The sequence below is a fragment of the Megalops cyprinoides genome, chromosome 15, assembly GCF_013368585.1.
Source record: "Megalops cyprinoides isolate fMegCyp1 chromosome 15, fMegCyp1.pri, whole genome shotgun sequence".
Classification (NCBI taxonomy): Eukaryota; Metazoa; Chordata; class Actinopteri; order Elopiformes; family Megalopidae; genus Megalops; species Megalops cyprinoides.
In genome coordinates this window covers 9,380,039-9,399,130 of record NC_050597.1, presented here as the reverse complement: position 1 = coordinate 9,399,130, position 19,092 = coordinate 9,380,039, and the positions used below count along the sequence as shown (strand labels likewise).

Here is a 19,092-nt window from a genome sequence, read left to right as displayed (position 1 = left end):
ATAGTTAACTTAAGCATTTTCAACTTTTCAACAAACAAAATCATGTGATGTTTCACCATTTCAGTATTTTTATTTACAACTTATATTATGCATAGAAACGATTTCTTGAATGCTCATTTAAGTTGCGTATTTGGGCCAGACCCATGACAGTTATATGTGTTTATTTATTTATTCTGCAGTATGTTGTATGGCCAGAAAAAGGGCATTATTAAAATTCGTCAGGCTATGCTTTATATCCTCATATCTAGAGTCCATATAACAGATGTTTGGAAAAGTATTCCAATTTGATTTTTTCTATTCTACATTTACTAGGACAATTAAATGACATAACTCAATATTCTGTTACAGGAACAAAAAGTCATTTTCCTCCTTGAAGTGTCATTTTTTCATGCAAAAAGAAGGACTTTAAAGTTAAATAGCTAAGTAAATTGAGTTGTGGTTATATAAACCTAGCTGGCTATAGCTAGCTATAGACTGGAAAAACTCTGGTATTAGCTACACATCAGAGCATAGTTTGCTTTTGGTGTGCATGACTTAACAGTTATTGCGCTGTATTATGTAATGTCAAGAAGCTCACCTGAACCAATCCCAACCATACTTTCTGGTTGCTGGGATCAGAGTGCCAATTCTGTTGGCTGTGGTTATGTTCCTAGATTAACCTAGATTAGTTTATGCATTTTAGAGAAGCAAATTTGCATTTTGACTTAATTACAATGATACCATCTGTTAGTCCTTAAAATGTGTGAAATATAATAGATGCTTGATAGCGGTCCACCAGGGGACATTTGTGGTATACACAGTATTGCTCTGTGGGTCTTTTTTGCCAATATGTTTTTGTGTTGGTTTTGTCAGAAATAATAATAAACATTTCTAACATGATATGAACAGTTTCACCAGGATTTTAATGAAACAATTTACATTACAATACATTATAATGTAAGTAATACAGACCAAATGATAGTACTGATACTACCAAATGATATTACTGACTAATATCAGTAATATTATGTTATATTGCAATATAACATAGACTTGAACATGGTCATTACAATTGTTGAAACATCATCAAGACCTGAGACTTTGATCTTGAGGCTTGTGACTTATGATTAGACTTTCATGACCACTGTGACAGGGGCCACTCTCCCAGCATAACAAGAGTGGTGACTTTTATGCTAATACATGGACCAAATGGTTGTGTGTAGACTGAACCTCATGCATACATGTAAATTAGCTTTCCCTAAACCCCAGGCTCATATAGCAGAGACACAGCAAACCATATGGCCAAAATCTCTAATAAACATCATTTGAAAAATCTTGGAAAATACACATTTCTGTGTAAAGTTTCATTTGACATAGCAAATCGTGGAGACATGTATAATAAATTCAACTGGTATACAGCCTATATTGCACAGATTATTTATTGCACATCTGATCAGCGTATATTGTCTTATTGACAACCATTCACATGTAGAGAGTGTCTGTGCCCCCTGGTAGTTTTTGCCCACTTCCTGTTGAGGTCCTTGTACAGACTTGAAGCTCGATGTAAGCAGATGCTTGCAAAAATATTTTAATATCCATTTTAATTTCCTTCATCAGTCAGTGGTTTTAGGGGTGTGTCGCTCTTTTCAAGCTTTGTTAAACTAACAGATGTTTTTCTGGAAGATAGGAGAGTTTTTGTGAGGCAACATGTATATGCGCTGTACATTTATTAAAATACAACTTCTCAGTAGTTTCATGCATATTAAATTTACTAACTATCCATGCACAGGTGGACCATAAGCCGGCCTAAAGACCTTTGTTATACTGTACCTTTCCTCAACATCTTCAATGGTCTCTGGGAGACGCACATTCTTAGTCTCTGGGAGCAGCAAAGCAACCGCTCCAGATAAAATGGCCACCGAGCAGTATATAACCTGAGGGAGAAGCCCCCACACATCGTCCAATAACATGATCAGTGGAGCTATGGACACTCCGAGACGAGCCAAAAAGGAGGTGTAGCCCACGCCATTTTGTCTAAAAAGAGCAAAAGTCAGATCACTAATGTTCACAAAGTGAGGTGCATGTAAACAATAGCAAACATATACTTTCACTCGGCTTTGGTTCAAAGGACAACTGGTATATGCAAATAGAAGTGTTCAGACAGGTTTGTGCTGAATGGAATATTGACCACTGTTTATACATTGTAATGCCAGATATAGCAATGTCTGCACACTTAGCAACTTTTTTCACTTCATGTTGCTAGAGGTTCCTCAATTTAACACTAGAATATGTGAGGTCACTAAGCACATGCCATGCATGCGGAGACACTTGTTTTTGTGAGAAATATAGACCACAACGATCATCATGGATGTAGTGTATGAAGTTGTCTGTACCGTTTTATATTTATTACATATAAAATACAATATTGACTTGGCAGGTTCCAAACAGTTGTTACATATAGCCACAAAAGTGTTAACCTGGCAAAACAGTATGTCGAGGTGCTTAGTGACACAGGTGAGCTTAATGCTCACTTACCTAACCACTGTGGGGTAAAGTTCAGCTGTGTATAGGAAGGCTGTGGTAAAGGATGATTCTGACAGCCCTTTTCCAAGGACAGCAACAATGGTACGGAAAACCCACAAATCTGAGAAATGCATTAAAAACACAAGATTAACTAAATGGATTGCATTAGGTACACACTTCTGACAGTTATAACATGGAACTAAAAGCTTACAGCCTCTTTAAGCAAAGCTTAAAGGTTAAAGGTTATTTTTGGTAGGTGGCATCCCTGGTGAAGGATTTAGTCCAGCCATGGTTATTGACTTGTGACTATATTGTGCTTGCTTACGGTCATCCAAAAATAAATAAATAAAGTCAAAAGGTACAAGAGATTCCATTATTTCCTAAGGGTAATCCTCCTTTCACACCTCATCCTTTCCTTCTTCTTTTGCATTTTCACCAACATTTAACTGGGGTTGAATTATGCAGAATACTATAATACTAACTTCCATTGTCACTGTAAGAGATGCCATTGCTCTGAGGTACAGGGAATGATACACACTTTTCAGGTTTTGTTGCATCTCATAATTTCCTCGATTTATATCTCTTTAAGAGATTCCTTTATCATAAAACCTCAACTGATATCCAAAATGTACACACTGAAATAAGTGTCATAAGTATTTTCAATTAAATAATCTTTTTGAAAAATTCTTCTGAATACTTCCTCGGCTTTTGTTAATTTAGGTTAGTTTGCAAAGTTTTACAAACAACAGTACTACTGTAGTTTATTTCCTATAAGTGTAAATTAGGCCGTTCAAACAATCAAATGGAAAGATACATACCATGAGGAACAAAGATATTTATTGCAAGACAGATTCCTGTCAAAATGAGCGTTCCACCCTGACTACGTCTTCTGCCAAATAGATCAAGACTATAATATATCAGAATCTTGCTAGGCATTTCAATTGAGGCATAGATGAACTGGGTTAGATAGATGTTCAGCCCAAATCCTGTGATGTCCAAACTTATTCCATAATATGTGAATGCAACTCCATACCTGCAGGGAGAAAGAGATGATTGGGATTAGTGAAATTTACAGGGTGGTCAATGAAGGAGTAGGACATAACTTTGACATAACCAACATACCTTGGATGAAGTATACACTACTTGGGTAAGGTTAACACTAATCTGAGGCAAATGCAGTTGTCAATTCCAATAATAGTGGGCACAAAAAGGCAAAAAAGCATAAAAAGAAGTTGTTTCATCACACCAGCCAATGCTGGAGAATAGTGTGTATAAAAATAGTGCTTCCATTCTGTAATTGATTTATACAAAACAACTTATAACCCTAAAATTCACAGAAAGATAATAAAGACAGACTTGCCACACTATTCCAGTGCATACAACCAGCTTCCTCATATTTGGAGTTTTCACCAGGTCCAGATAAGTGTAATTTTTCCTTCCTTTCTCAACTGTCAAAACATTAGAGAGGGTCTGCAGGCAAGGGACAAGAGTGTAGTACAAAACTTTTAAACAAAGTCAAAGCTGTAAAAAAAAAAAAAAAAAAATGAAATAAAAAAATAAAATTAAAAATACATTTCCATCCAAGGTGCAGCATTCATAAGACCCTAGGTGTAATCCATAGCTCTTCTGCTGCCAATCAGTACATCAACGCAATGACTGGAGTGGCCAGCATGTCTCTGGTCTGCTTGGCTCTGTGCTGTGTATCACTTTTCACTTGTGCAAACTTCAGTGACACGCCGATACGCTGACCAACTCTTGGTTCTCCGCCTTGTTGTCAAGTGAACAAAAAAGTTCTTGCCAGCTACATGTTTTATTTTGTATGTAGGCCCTATAAGATAATGTATAGAATGTATTTAAAAAAGAGTACTGTGTCAGCTGCCATATGTGGTTAGCTTTGAGGATGTACTGTTGAGTCCTTAGCTCAAGCAAGCTACTAGCAGCAGCAAGCAAGCAAGCTGTCTTGTAAATATGCTTATAGTTTGCTGCCTCCCTAAAAGACAGGCAGCAGAGAATTATTTAGTGTATTAGGCTGTACTGTGACAGAAAAAAATCATTTTTTTTATCTTGCTATCCTGTTTTTTTTATCTAACTATCCAGCTAGGTAGTTACCTTTCATTCAACTTGGTTCAGGTGTTGTTGATTTTTGAGAAATATTCAAAAGGTTTTTTGGGCTACAGTCAAATAGACTTAATGTTTACAACATGGACAGCACTACACTATTTTTTGCTTTTTCCACTCATGTAGGTCAATGGCTTGGAAATATCCTAAATATTAAGGATCCCCTTACTAGTGTTACAGGCAATTGTCTACAAAAACTGATAACTGGTTCCTCAGCCAGGCAGCCAAACTATGCGTTGAGCCCTGGTTATATACATACAAAACAGAGAGAGACATTAAATACACACATCACTAGCTTTGAAAGATAATTTTACCTAACAATCTCCCTAAAATGTTTAGATAAATTATTCTGAACATTATGCAGTTAAATGTAAAAATGTAATGTAAAAAAGTTGTGTGTTACCTGTGGCTTAATTGTTAACATACACTCCGCTCTCTTATTCATTTTGGCACATCTCTCCAGGTACATGTGAGCCCTTTCCACCTGTCCATTGGCTATCAGCCACCTAGCAGACTCAGGAAGCCACCTGTGATATTGTTATTAATGACTGAGGAAGTCAGAAACATGCCAGTGAAACATGAAATAACATTTAATATCCACTCGACATGTGAACATCTTCCTTTTTAAACTATCAGTATCAGTAGAGGATGGTCTTGACATGAAACAGAAACAAGGCAGATATGCAATGGTAAAATGCACTGTAACAAAATTATCATTACTGTCGAAGAAGTTTATGAATGATTGTTCAGTTAAGAATGTTTGCATGTACCATTAACTTTGATACAGATTCATTAACCAATGTAATCAATGTCGCATTGTACACAGTGCTATTCTATGTTAAGTTAATGGAAGCTGCTTACCACCAAATAATGACAGCCAAAAACAGAGGGGAGGTCACTGCAAGCATCAGCCATCTCCAGTCACTTATAAAATATGCGATTCCTGACAGCAGTATGTTACCTAATGTCCAGTCCAGGCTCAAAATAACTCCAGCAAACGTCCTGTGCTTAATGTCAAACCACTCTACACCTGCAACAAAAACAGTTTTTTTATGTTTTATAAATAAGAATAAAACATTAATACATATGGCATCAGGTAAACACTCACTAAATACAGCAGCTTACCCTATTATTTTTCTTCTCACACTCTAGAGTAATTCACATTTTTTTGCCAGCTTCATTTGAAGCTTCATTTTCCTTTCAAACCACCATTATTTCAGGGTGTCCCTGAAAACCTAGCTGACTCCACCAACTTTGTCAGGCAGCTTTCATACTACTTTAGAAATAGTGCAAAGCCAGCGACAGGCCAGCTTGCCTGCAGTGTAAATTGAGCAGGCAGTTTAGAGCAGTGTGTGGGAGGTGTAGAGTAGTGTGTGATGTGCATATTCAGCTTAAGATGATGGTTTAGGTATACCAATGGAAGTAGAGAGCTAAGAAAGGCGGTTTACTTCTTTACTTGCAATCAGTTTTTTTTTTTTTTGTTTGTTGATAAGCATTACAAAGGACATCTCAGAGTCTTTTACAGTTTCTCCACAAAACTTGTTTTCACAACTTGTAATAAATGAACTAAAATGGGCAAACTGCTATATTAGCTAGTGAGTTCATGAGCTGACTAGCTCACATTAATTAGCCATCTTGCTAGCCAGTGGAATAGGTTTTCAAAATTTTTAGCTATCTACATACTTAGCTAATTAGCTGGCAGAACATTAATAAACATATGCTGGCAAGATAGATTAAAATTAAGTATGCTTAACCAAATTATGTAACTAGTTAACCATCTCGCTAGCAAATTAGTAGTCATAATCAATTTTGTGTATCCAAAAATGAACTCAATACAGATATAAAGTGTTATATCTCAATCAAGGTCTTATCATGATGCAATGCACTGGTCTAAATGGTCTAAAGTCCCTGGTATAAACATTGACCAGAGGATCTGCAGTATTATCTGCAGCTCCCTAGGTGGTGTTATGTAACAATCCTAACCTTAGGAACCTAAACTGCTACCAACATAGCAAAATGTGAAAGTTAAACTGTGCGACTAATTATTCACAGAAATACTGAAAAAGTCAGCAATTTGTCCAGCAGGAGCTAATATGTGTATATGAACAAGAAATGATTGCTCCTATCATCCTAATGGACAGTAAAAATATGTTTGATGGCCTTTATTCCATAAATAACATTGTTTTAAAATCCAACATTAATTTACATTTTAATTTTACACTGTGTGGGGATAAGGATACTTACTTAAGACAATGGAAATAATACTTATCCCTGTGAGGGAAAATCCAGTAAAAAACCTCAAAATTGCAAACATCACATAAGATGTTGAGAAAGCACTGGCCAATGCAAAAACTATTGATGACAAGTAGGCCACTAAAAGCATGCTCCTTCGTCCATATCTGCAGAATAAAAGATAAAATTGATTCACTAGCAAGTGATGCAAGTTTAACAATCTGAAATGTTGTCATCATTCAGACGGAACAGAGAATATATTTAACTTCATCGTCTCAACATAGTTTGAATACAGTACCATGAATTAACACATGCAATATAATATCACAAAGCAGTAATAACAATGATAATCAGGGAAAAGATGAAAAAGTCATTTAAACTCGCAAACCTCAAAGTGACTTTTAACAACTAAGATATTATGCATTTCCTGTTAATGTTTAATTTCAGATTTTCTTCTGTCACTCCAGCCTGGCTAGCTGATGATCCATGTGGGAAATGCAACTATAAAGGAAAGGCATACGCTCAGTGATTTACGGGACTCATACTTAAATCAATATATTCTGTTCAGCGTTTAAACAACTGCTATTATGAATTTTACCTGTCACTGAGGATGCCAAATAGTGCTGCTCCACACATCACTCCAATGAAGAAAATAGTAGCAGTGGCTTTAGTCATTCCCTTCTTCTCGCACACTAGGTCCCACTTTACAGAAAAACAACAAGATTAATGTGTGCACAAGTGACATCACTTTTTATTGCATTGCAAGGACCTAAATGTGTGGTTTGTAGAAATAGCTTTGAGTAGAGGGGAAGTCTGTGTGTTACTCAAGGCAGCCATTTTCTTTATGTCCATTTATTTTACATCTATTGTTTATAAACCTCTGGAAATACATAATCATTTTGAAGTAGTGATTTCCTTGGTAGACACCCCCATCCCAAACTACCCTGAAACAATTTTGTAGATAGAATAAATAGATGAAAGTACTGAAAAATTAAAATTTACCTCAGTTGCTAAAGTTGAAGTGAAGGTGCTGGTGTCGTACACCCATCCATTCTGACACGGTACTACAGACACATCAGCAGGGCTTGAGGAGTTGTGCAGGAGATGGAGCTGAGGTTCTGCAAACATCTTGCAGGAACTCAGGGTCCCATCTTCCTCTGCCGGGATGCTGACTTTCAGCCTCTGATCCTGGGTCAGATTCTCAAATACGCCTCCATTATCCAGACCGCTGATGTCACAGCGGTGTGCAGGCACAGCGGCGATGAAGTTATTCAGGAGGAAGTGAAACGGCAGTGTCACCCGAGAAATGCACTGGAGAAGCACGATCATGATCTGGAACTTTCCAAAACCATTGATATCTGCAAGAATATCGTCAAACTTCATTGTGCCTGATGGAAAGCAGATGCCTGTTCTAAATGAAATGACTGTGATATAGTCACCAGAGCTGGTCTGGTGTCATAATCCTCAACTGAGTCCTTTTAGTGCACTGCAGGATCTGTGACGTGTGCAAGTCTCTTTAATTTCGACATCAGCATGTTAAATAGAAACATAAAAGTGTTGGAGGTAAAGAAAAAATATATCACCAATCCATCTCTCTTGAAGATAATTACTTACCTGCTTGAACCTTGTTAAATATTTCCTGAAACTAGCTGGCCAGCTAGCTGTGAATTAAGCTAAATTTTATCCTTTGTGACTTAGTAGATAAATAGGTTTGGCTAGTTGTTTTTTTCTTGCTTTGTATTAACTCCTTCAACCTGAAACAAAAACCAAAGCAAATTTCAGCCAAATGAGCTTACCTCATAATATTAGTTACTTCCACTGAATAACTAATAAATCAGCCTTCCACCCTCCACAAGCTTCCAATTTGTTTTTTTGTGTACATCAGGATTTTCATTTTCATTGTGCCTGATACCTCACCAGAAAACATATTTTGGCTCTGCAATAGCTGTGGAAGGTCTGCCTGTATTTCTGCATAACCAGCAGTTTGTTTATTTACTTCAGTATGGACTTGTCTCAGTCCCTGGAGAATAACTTGATCATATTTCTCATGGTTTGCGTAGTTTCTCATATTACTGTTATAGTAACTGTTTCTCCTCCTCAATCCATCTGATGTTTCCTCTTCAGTCCGTCACATTGTGTCATCATGTCTCCCACCTTACCTAGCTGATCATGATCTCATTGTGGTTGTCTAATAATTACCAGAGGCTCAGTTTAGCCAAGTCTGAGCTTCTCTACATTCCAGTCCTCTCCTTTCCAGGACCTCACCATCACATTGAAAACACTACGGTCTCTGTCTCCCAGATCACCAAGAGACTCAGGGTAACAATCAGCAGTGGACTGGCCTTTGTAGACCACATCATGGTGGTTAGTAGGGCCTGAAGATTTTCCCCATAAAACAAATTCCTGGAAGTACAATTACATATGTAAGGTTTTTGAGGCTCCACAGAGTCTCCTCCTTCATCCTGCTCACAGGAAGGGACAGGGTTATCGCACCTTGTACAGGAATGCCCTATAAGATATCCAGTGAGTCTGAACACATAGTCACTTTTCAAAACTTTTATTAACATGATTATCAAATATAATTGAGTGTTACACTTTTTCCCTTCTTACACTGTGGTTACTTAATATCACTTCTTGTATATATATCTATATAATTTATGTTATTTTTTATTTTTTTTATTTACCCTTTTTTTTACTATATACTATCTCTATATTTTAAATATAAAATATGATATATATGATCTATATTTTATATATAGAAATATACATAATAATTATATAGAAATAAAATGCTATATGTAAGGGCAAAAAGATTGAACTGGCTGAAATATTGATGCCTAATTTTAGATGCAAGTAAACAATCTTTTTCATTGTGAAAATTCAGCACTAAAACTGTAAATATCTTGAACTAACTTCTCTCATAAACAAAATATCTCTCATTAACATGTTAAAAAAGTTTATAGCAGAGATACATTTAATTAATTTTAGATTTAACAGTAATCAGTCATCAACAGATGCTGTGACACTGATTCTGTCGCATTTATGATACTATGCACAAGGTTGGTCTCAAGCTGGAAAAACTGGAATTCTGACACCAAGATATACAAAACAGACAGAATACAAAAAAAAAAAACTTAGCGGCAGAAGTTGTTCCAGGGTTGTTCCACCAGCTCCTGCCAGAAGTGATTGTGCAGTGCCACAGTCTGGGCAAATATCACTCCCATTTAGAGCTACATGTCTGTGGAACACAATATTCATTTACACAAGACAATGTGCCAGTTTTACTAGCTTTAAGTATGGCTAAAATCACCCCAGTGACCACAGAGTAAAGTGTGTTAGTGATAATAAAAAATATACTTGTAGTTTATGCATTTTGTATAAAAACTGTATTGATATGACATGAATCTGCATTCTATACATTACATTTACAGCAATAAATTGGATAAATGGGACAGGGAAAGGATAAATCTTCACAATTTAAAAAAGATGGACAATCAAAATAAAAAAAGCATTCATTGGCTCAAGTTTGAGTCAAGTCACCTGAAAGACAGATGCAATGGTGACAGGATGGCATCAGTAACACCTGACTGCAGTAAATCGAATCAGTTCTGCGCTGGATGGAATTATGGTCATATCCTAAAGCAAAATGCTATTAGGAAGCAAATGTCGTTGTAGTAAATTAATCTGAAGTCCTGTGTCCTTTGCCCATTTATTTGTATGGTTAATGCCATGTCTTGTATAAATTCGCTGAGGAGGTGTCTCATTTTAGACTCCATTTTCAGGCTCGTCACTGGCATTGAGAGGCATGTCACTTTTTTCTTGGAGTGCCACATCCACAGACTTTTTTCTGTAACGAAAAAAATTACTCATCACCACAAGAAGTACTTAACAAACACCATAACAAGGTTTAATTCGGCACTATTAAGGTGTTATAACAAAAATGCAAAACACAGAAGGAAAGTATGAAGTAGTATGAATTACTTGTCTATATAAATAAAATAATTGTGTAGCCCATATACAGTATAAATACAGATTATATTATGTGAAACATAGCATCTCAAATATAGACTGCAAAAAATCCCTGAGACTCTGTGTTTAAGAAATGTAATTTGGATCATTTAATATGGAAGATAAGGTTTCTCTACACTGTGTTCTTCTAAAAACATACAGTGCTGTCACTATTTTTCACATTTGTTATAAAAATGAAACATTAACGGAAAAAGTGCATGTAAGTTATAACTTACGTATCATCTGTCTGTGTCTGAAGCCAAAATAGTAAGTATGCATAACAAATATTTGATAGCCTTATAATCCATACACTTCAGTTTGGTTAACTGTACCTTGCTTCTTCGATGTCCTCAATAGTCTCTGGCAGACGCATCTTGTGAGTTTCTGGGAGCAGCAACGCCAATAGTCCAGAGGAAATGGACACTGAGCAAATAATGACTTGAGGGAGGAGCTTCCACACATCCTCCAATTGCATGATCAGAGGAGCAATGGACACACCCAGGCGAGCCACGAAGCTTGTGTACCCAACACCATTTTGCCTGAAGGAACACAAGAACTATGATGTGAACTCTTTCAAAGTCAACACTGCATACATCAGCGACTTTTTTCAGATTGGAGAGATATTATTTCTGTTTTCTGATTGAAATTTGGAATTTTGGAATACCATTGTCTATGCAATGACAAGCTTATTTCATAATTTTGATGGTCACTAAGTAATTCGCAGTCATGAGATGAGTCTGCTTTGTCATGGTTTACACAAATTTTATATGAATAAATTGTCAACGTATTGCATTCTTGTTATCAGTGCCAGCTTTATATTACTCTCGATCAGTGATGAACATATCTTGGGAGAGAATAAAATATGATATGATGGGGTTTCGCCGTAAGAGCTTGAGTCATGCAACTCTATAGCTCAAAACATGAGATTTGAAGTGTCTGAATGAAATGTGATCTTACCTAACAACAGTGGGGTAGAGTTCTGTTGTGTACAGAAAGACACAGGTGAAGGAAGCCTCAGACAGGCCTTTTCCCAGTACAGCAACAATAGTGCGAATGTACCACATGTCTGTGCAAAACAGAAAAAAGATTATTTCTTAGACAAATATAAACAGTGAAGCTGATGAATACGTATGAATTTCTTTCTATGAATTTTTAGATTTTTTTTGGGCTATTTTGAAGAATATAAAAGAGTTTTTTGATTACGGCATAATTCCATTTGTGTTATTTCATAGTTTTTAATGTGTTTACTATTATTCTAAAATGTGGAAAATAGTAAAAATAAAGAAAAACCCTTCTATGAGTAGGTATGTCCAAACATTTGGCTGGTACTATTTGTAGATTTATATCAATCACACGATATGGATGTATATGTCTCACGCAGCTGTAGGGTTTCCTACAACAGTTTCCTGGTTTCCTTTCCATGATTATGCACTTTGGCCCACATGCCAGTATTTTTGCAAGCAATATTTGGTCTAATCTTGTATGTATCATTTGGCTATCTTTTTTTTTTTTTAACTGTGAACGTAAGCAATTGTGAGCCTTTAAAAACTCAGAGATAAGCGCTCATGTGTCTACTAGGCCAGACTACACTAGCTTACCTTTGGGAAGAAAGATGTTGATTGCAACGCAAACTCCTGTTAGAATGAGCGTGCCTGCTTGGCTTTTCTTTCGTCCAATTTTGTTCAGACTGAGATAGATGAGTAGTTTTGCGGGGACCTCAATTGCACCGTAGATGAAGTGGGTTAGATGGGTATTCAGACCAAATCCTGTGATATTCAAGCTGATTCCATAGTAAGTTGAAGCAACTCCATACCTGTTGAAAAAAAAATTTTCTTGGAAAATTCTTGGATCCTTTATATAATCACATGCACACACATGACAAAGGCACTGGCAAATGTAGAATAATACTGCATGATTACTGTAACATGCCCAGAGATGGAGACCTTATCCCCGTTCTAAGTGAACATAGAGCAATACAAGACATGTGCTACTGTTTATGTTTAAGATTTTTTGCTCCCCCTGAAGTAAAAAAAAATACAGAAATGAAACATAGCTGCTATAATGTTTCTTCCAGTGGAAAATGCAACTGACATGAGAGAAAAGCATACCACACGATCCCTGTGATAACAGTCAGTTTCCTCATCTTGGGAGTCCGCACCAGATCCAAGTAGCTGTAGTTCTTGTTTTCATCTGCAACTGTCACAACTTCAGAAAGTGTCTGTGAGCAGAAGGCAAAAAGGTGGCCAATAAAAGAGTTTGCCTTTTTTGAAAAAAAATGAGGTGACCAGCTTAAGAACTGACAGAGGTATATATGGGGCTGATTTACCTGCGGCTTGAATTTAGATGAAAACTCTTTCTTCCCGTTGAACTTAGCACACTTCTCCAAGAATGTGTAAGCTTTCTCTGCCTTTCCATTGGCAATCAACCACCTGGCAGACTCTGGAATCCACCTGTAAAATAAATGACTAATGGATGTGGACGTGCATATGCAAAGTGATTGATATTTTATACTGGATATCAAAACATGTTGTAAGAAATAAAAAGTATATAATCAATATCTTAAAAAATAGAAAATGTGCTTCACTGTTTACAGTTTGACGATGATCCTCTGTTCCCAGATTATATATCAGATACGGAAATACAATCATTAATAAGAATGATGAATGAAGAATCTTCAAAGCATCTATCCATATATATACACATTCATGGCCATAACATTAATATTACAGCTAGTTAGAATCTGAATGGTAACTAGCAGGGGTTGCAGGTTGAAATACACAGATGACACACTACCATTGCATCCTACTGTCAGTAAACATTAAGCTGTGTAACGAAGAATATAGAGAATATGAGTCACATAATGCTTTTCATTTCTTACCACCAAGTGATGACGGCCAAAATAAGAGGGGTGGTGACTGCGACAATCAGCATTCTCCAGCCATTTACCAGATAGGCCACACCCGCCAGCAGCATGTTGCCAACAGTCCATGCCATACTGCCAATCACGCCAATAAATGCCCTGTGGTCAACGTCAACCCACTCAATGCCTGAAGGAACACGTTTGCATGTTATGCCAATATAGTATTGTAATTCCATTCAGGGAGTTATCTGCAAGAACACTGGCAACAAGACAACACATTATTTGTTAACAGCTGAAGAATGAAAATCCTTCTATGAAAATTATTGTTTTAATATTTATTGTTTTACAATGTGTTCAAAAAGTAATATGAGCATGTGACTGTGGAGTGATTCCAACATTTTTATTTTCATTATGATATAGATATAGGGTAAGAAAAAAAGCACTGCAGGCATTATAGTATACCCATTATTGTTAGACTGAAAGTAAAAGTAAAAATTATAATGGGGGCAGGTTATGTAGAGGGTTCACACACTGGAAATGAAAGACGTGATTCATTCTAAGGACAATGACCTTTGACCTTTAGGTGCAGCTAAGCTAGTGCTGCAGTGTTTTGTAATTTTTAAAAAACATGAGACTTTCTCTCTGGCTTGTATTGTGAAAGAACAGGGGTCCCCACATGTCCTGGCTAACATCCCAGACTGGCTCTCTCAATAGGTCTTCCAGTTAATTTGCTAAACATATCCTTTCAGCCCTGTCCTGAACACCCCACAATACGTACTCTTAGGCCCAATACAAAGCTCTTGGAGATCCATGAAAAATATGTAATTGAATTAAATTTCATTTTCAGTTTTCATGATTCATTTTGTGAAAGAAAGTACTTACTGAGGACAATTGAAATGATACTAATCCCTGTGAGTCCAAATCCTGTGAAAAATCTCATGACTGCAAACATTATGTAGGAGTTTGAAAAAGGGCTTGCCAATCCAAACGCTATTGCCAATAGATAGGACACCAGCAGCATGCTTTTCCTGCCATATCTGCAAATGGGAAAGGCAAAAAAACAGTTAGGACTGTCACCTGCTTAACTGTGCGAAATGGTGTGCTTCAAATTCACTCACAGAGAACCACTGCAAAAAAGATTGAATTCCTGATGAACACAATCAATAAAGCATTTTGATGAAAACAGTTCAAATGTAACTGTGCCAGGGTGGAAAAACATATAAGATGAAGAAAGCTGGGAAATACATAAAAACATATATAACAATATGAGGTAATATTTCAAATGAAAAACATAATAATTGCAATAGAGTGTGGGTCCAACTATATAAAAGATTACCCAAAAAAACTGGGTACCAATAACTAATTCTACAAATTCTAGCAACAATTAACTTTTTTTATATCACACACATCTCAACAGTTTTTGTGCTGATCTTATGTAATCTTGCATGTTAAGGCTTATAGGAGTTGCCCTAACTATTGAGCCATTTTTTCTTTGCAACATTAAGGTGATTCCTGTGGATCTATCATTATCATTCATCTACAGTATCATTCTTTTTGTATTACATCCTTGTGCAGTTGTCATGTGCACCTTAAGCTGTAACAGCTAATGTATTCACTCACAATTAAGCCAGGCTAAACAAGTTATTGGTTGCATTTGATATTCTCTTTGATATACTCTGAGCTGGAGTAACTTAGTTATGGGTGCTGAAATGAGTGTTTCCTACACAATTAACCATACCATGCCATTTTTAAGGAGCAAAGGAGTTTAAACTGTATAAAGTGTATTCAACACAAGAAAAATGTTATTGTATGAGGCCTTAAAGACCCACCTCAGCCCTTCTGTATTGCAGAAGGATGAATACACCCCAAATACAACACCATTTCCTTTAACTTATTTTACTCAAGTGTACCATGAGGAGGAAAATGTCCTGAAAATAACGAACTGGAAAATATTAACTTGACAGTGGGTCAACATAGTAAAAAAGGATATGCACACCTCACTGATTCTTTGTGGTTTCCTCTTGAAAACTAGTTCTGTCCATATGCTGTGGGTGTCTGCATGTTGCTGGCTCAGATGTGTATTTCTATTGAGTCTAGGGTGCTCTACAGGTTTGTTTTTTTTCCAGAAAAATTTGGAGGATTTCACAAGTACTTCCTGCTCTCTTCTCTGGTCATAAAGAATTTCTTTACTAGTCCATCTCTCCAGAAGGCTAGAATTTGAATAATTTTCTCTGCTTTCATATGAGCCCGAGTATTAGCATTCAGGGTGATCTATTTGAATTCTTATGGTATTTGTGAAATTATTGTGACTTCTGGCTGAATTCATCAGAATTCTGTCAGAACACAGAGCATGTGGAGTCAGCTGCTTCCTCTTTCTTTTATATGAATCAATAAGGTATCCTCTCAGAGCTCATTTCTGCATTTCAGATTTTGCAGCACAAAATATGGACATAGCCCTGATTAACTGTTTGATTGTTACAAACTCAAAATGTTTCTGTAATTGTTTTGCTCCACCTGTCCCCAGATAACCACTGGGTACATGCACCACTAGCTAGCTAGATGACTGCAGTGCATGTATACTATCTGCCGTGATGATGATAATGATGAACACTTTATCATTACCACTAACTCCTCTTCTAGCATCATACACGTATACAATGACATACACAGAAAAAAAACAATATGATAATGTAAAAAGAATAAGATCTCAGGATAAGATCAGTATAATATATATGTCATTTTTCATGCCTTTGTGGACCAGCAAGGTTCCAATGTCACCTTTCAAGAAAAATCTGTTCAAGGATGATGACTACAGCTTTCCAGTACTTGTTCATTCAACATCCAGCTCTTTTCACATTCTCAAAGCAAGCATGAACAGATTTTGCCAACGGATTCTGCCCATTATTTCAGAATGGTCTCTGAAAATATATTTAGATTTTTATAACAGAGATTTGTCTTCTTCAGTCTGTTTATTGGCAATAAACAAAAGAAATAAATGCAGACCTGGCAGACCTACCCATGAAGTTATTGATCAGCATGCAGCTCATTTTTTATGTTTCAGCAGAAGGTCATTAGTTTATGAATGTCCTGATAACTTAATAAAGGAATGAGGCATGTATAGCTACATACATCTTTGGTAAAAGAGTTTGAAGATGAATGGGTTGTGATTTTCAGCAGATAAGGGCTGCAATATGAATTACTCTTGACATGTGCAGGGCTAGAAAATAAATGCTACCACACTACACCACTATTTGTTCATCACCTGAGTCTGAAGATAACACAGTATGACTGATACTGAATGGTGTGTGCGGAATAACTCACTTGTCACACAGAATGCCGAATACCACTGCTCCGATCATCACCCCAATAAAGAAGATGGTGGCTGTGGCTCTGTTCATGCCTTTCCTGTCACAGATCAGGTCCCACTTTAAAAAAAAAAAAACAAAAAAGTTAGTGTTAGCCCCTGGTCCGTTTAGTGCAATCACTGAATCATTGACATCAATCAATCAATGACATTTTATCAGTTCACACAGCAGGATATGTACTGAGACAAGTGTGGGGAAAGTACCTTGCCCAAGGGTACAGCGGCAGTGCCCCAGCTGGGAATTGAATCGGCAACCTTTCGGTGACGAGTCCTACTCCTAAACTGCTATGCTACACTGCCGCCAAATATAAATGTAAGATGTTCACTGCTTTAGCATAGTGTGTAATGATGGTCTAACTGTAAAAACATAATACACAGTACACGGTACACAGTGTAAGTGAGGAATGAGTAAGTAGTAAATTTTTATAAACATACATATTTCATATTTGTGTTTAGAATGTAATGTTTTAATGCTGTAAATGCAAGTTAATAAGAAATAAAAAACAAAACAAAAATATATTCTCTGATGTACCCACACTCAATGTTTACATGCATAATATCTTAACGCATCAAAAAGAAATCTTTACCTCAGTTGCCAAAGTTGAAGCGAAGGTGCTGGTGTCATACACCCATCCATTCTGACACGGTACTACAGACGCGTCAGCAGGGCTTGAGGAGTTGTGCAGGAGATGGAGCTGAGGTTCTGAAAACATCTTGCAGGAACTCAGGGTCCCATCTTCCTCTGCCGGGATGCTGACTTTCAGCATCTGATCCTGGGTCAGATTCTCAAATACGCCCCCATCGTCCAGACCGCTGATGTCACAGTGGTGCGCCGGCTCGGCGGCGATGAAGTTATGCAGGAGGAAGTGGCAGGGAAGTATGATCCGGGGTATGAACAGCAGAGCGATGATCAGAATTTGATGCTTGCCAAAGCCATCAGTCTCCGCCAGGACACTTTCAAACTTCATCCTGCTGACTGAAAGAATACCTATATATAAAACAATAGTCTTGTTTTAAAGAAAGACTGACATAATCATCTGAGGGAGTTTGTTGTCAGCATGGTTCTGACATACGCAAATGCCAGCTACTCCCAAATGCTCCCTTTGACTGTTGCTTTACACCACAACTGTGTTTTGGTTTGAAGGATTGGTTTTTTAAGTGTTGGTCAAACATTGTAGTTGTGGTTAAAAATCAATTTCCCTTTTGTGAAGTTTATTAACCTTTGTAACTGCTGCAGTTGGCTAAATATGAAGACAAACAGGTTCAGCAAGGACAGTGGTCTGAATCTCCCTTGTTTGTGCCTTCCTGTTCGTGTCAATGTTTGCTAGTGCCACCAAGTCTGGTGTTACTGTGGATAAATACGTAAAATATACTGCTTTAACACAAAGAACTATTACATATGATGGCATGTGCCATATGTGGCTTTACTATAACTATAATGAATACTAATAATGAATAAATCATTCACCTGAAGGATGCTCTGTGTGGTGGCCTGACCTTTGCTGGCAGTCCTCCTTGACAGTCAGCCAGAGAATGCCTTGCGGAAGTCTGTGCAACTGTGTTGCTGTCGGCTGAAAACCCTCCAGCTCTCTTCTCCGGTCATAAATTATCTTCGAGTGTGATTGATTAGATCACTGTCGATTAGATCTAGAACAATGGAAATTTAATTTCTCTTTGAGTGCCTCCCCCCTCGCCTTCCCAGCCATTCTGTGCTAAAAGAGCATTTGCGTTCATAGAGGGTGAGGATGGTGTCACGGGGAGCCTGTGCGAGGACAATAGTGAAAAGTTGTGGCTGTTGGAACAAGCCCTTTGTGCTCTGTGATTAACATATCTAGATGAGGCTCTTTGTTTCAAAGCTGAAATGCAGAGGAAGGAATGTATTTTTATTTAAGTCAATTATCTGGTAACGCTGAAAGGATGTCATTTCAGTTTATAATTTTTGTTGTTAATTTTTGTATTTTTTCTTAAATCATCTAGTTGGTAGTGTTAAAAGGACCTAATTTCAAAT

At 37.0% G+C, this 19,092-nt stretch overlaps 2 protein-coding genes across 2 annotated transcripts; both read right to left on the bottom strand.

The window, feature by feature from the left end:
• Nucleotides 1–1,754: 1,754 nt before the first annotated feature.
• Nucleotides 1,755–8,235, bottom strand: LOC118790303 (solute carrier family 22 member 7-like). Its single transcript, XM_036547207.1, has 9 exons — nt 7,855–8,235; nt 7,451–7,554; nt 6,865–7,019; nt 5,482–5,650; nt 5,024–5,147; nt 3,863–3,972; nt 3,321–3,535; nt 2,515–2,623; nt 1,755–2,013 (listed from the first exon to the last, which is right to left on the bottom strand). The coding sequence occupies exons 1-9, from the start codon at nt 8,233–8,235 to the stop codon at nt 1,755–1,757; spliced, it is 1,626 nt and encodes a 541-aa protein (XP_036403100.1).
• Nucleotides 8,236–10,617: 2,382 nt separating this feature from the next.
• On the bottom strand, nt 10,618–18,629 carry LOC118790302 (solute carrier family 22 member 7-like). Its single transcript, XM_036547206.1, has 11 exons — nt 18,553–18,629; nt 17,672–18,072; nt 17,042–17,145; nt 14,603–14,757; nt 13,739–13,907; nt 13,187–13,310; nt 12,969–13,078; nt 12,459–12,673; nt 11,818–11,926; nt 11,193–11,399; nt 10,618–10,699 (listed from the first exon to the last, which is right to left on the bottom strand). Exons 2-11 carry the CDS (start codon nt 18,050–18,052, stop codon nt 10,618–10,620), a joined length of 1,656 nt encoding a protein of 551 aa, XP_036403099.1. The 5' UTR covers nt 18,053–18,072; nt 18,553–18,629.
• Between the last annotated feature and the right edge of the window lie 463 nt (nt 18,630–19,092).

Excerpts from the sequence above, each read along its gene's own strand:
- LOC118790303 (XM_036547207.1), bottom strand. The coding sequence starts at position 8,235 with ATGAAGTTTGACGATATTCTTGCAGATATCAATGGTTTTGGAAAGTTC. Across the intron at positions 5,148-5,481 it reads TTGGCTGTCATTATTTGGTG|GTGGCTTCCTGAGTCTGCTA; the intron begins GTAAGCAGCTTC and ends ACAATATCACAG. Across the intron at positions 2,014-2,514 it reads CTTTACCCCACAGTGGTTAG|ACAAAATGGCGTGGGCTACA; the intron begins GTAAGTGAGCAT and ends TGCTCTTTTTAG.
- LOC118790302 (XM_036547206.1), bottom strand. The coding sequence starts at position 18,052 with ATGAAGTTTGAAAGTGTCCTGGCGGAGACTGATGGCTTTGGCAAGCAT. Across the intron at positions 12,674-12,968 it reads GTTATCACAGGGATCGTGTG|GTATGGAGTTGCTTCAACTT; the intron begins GTATGCTTTTCT and ends TTTTTTCAACAG. Across the intron at positions 11,927-12,458 it reads CAACATCTTTCTTCCCAAAG|ACATGTGGTACATTCGCACT; the intron begins GTAAGCTAGTGT and ends TGTTTTGCACAG.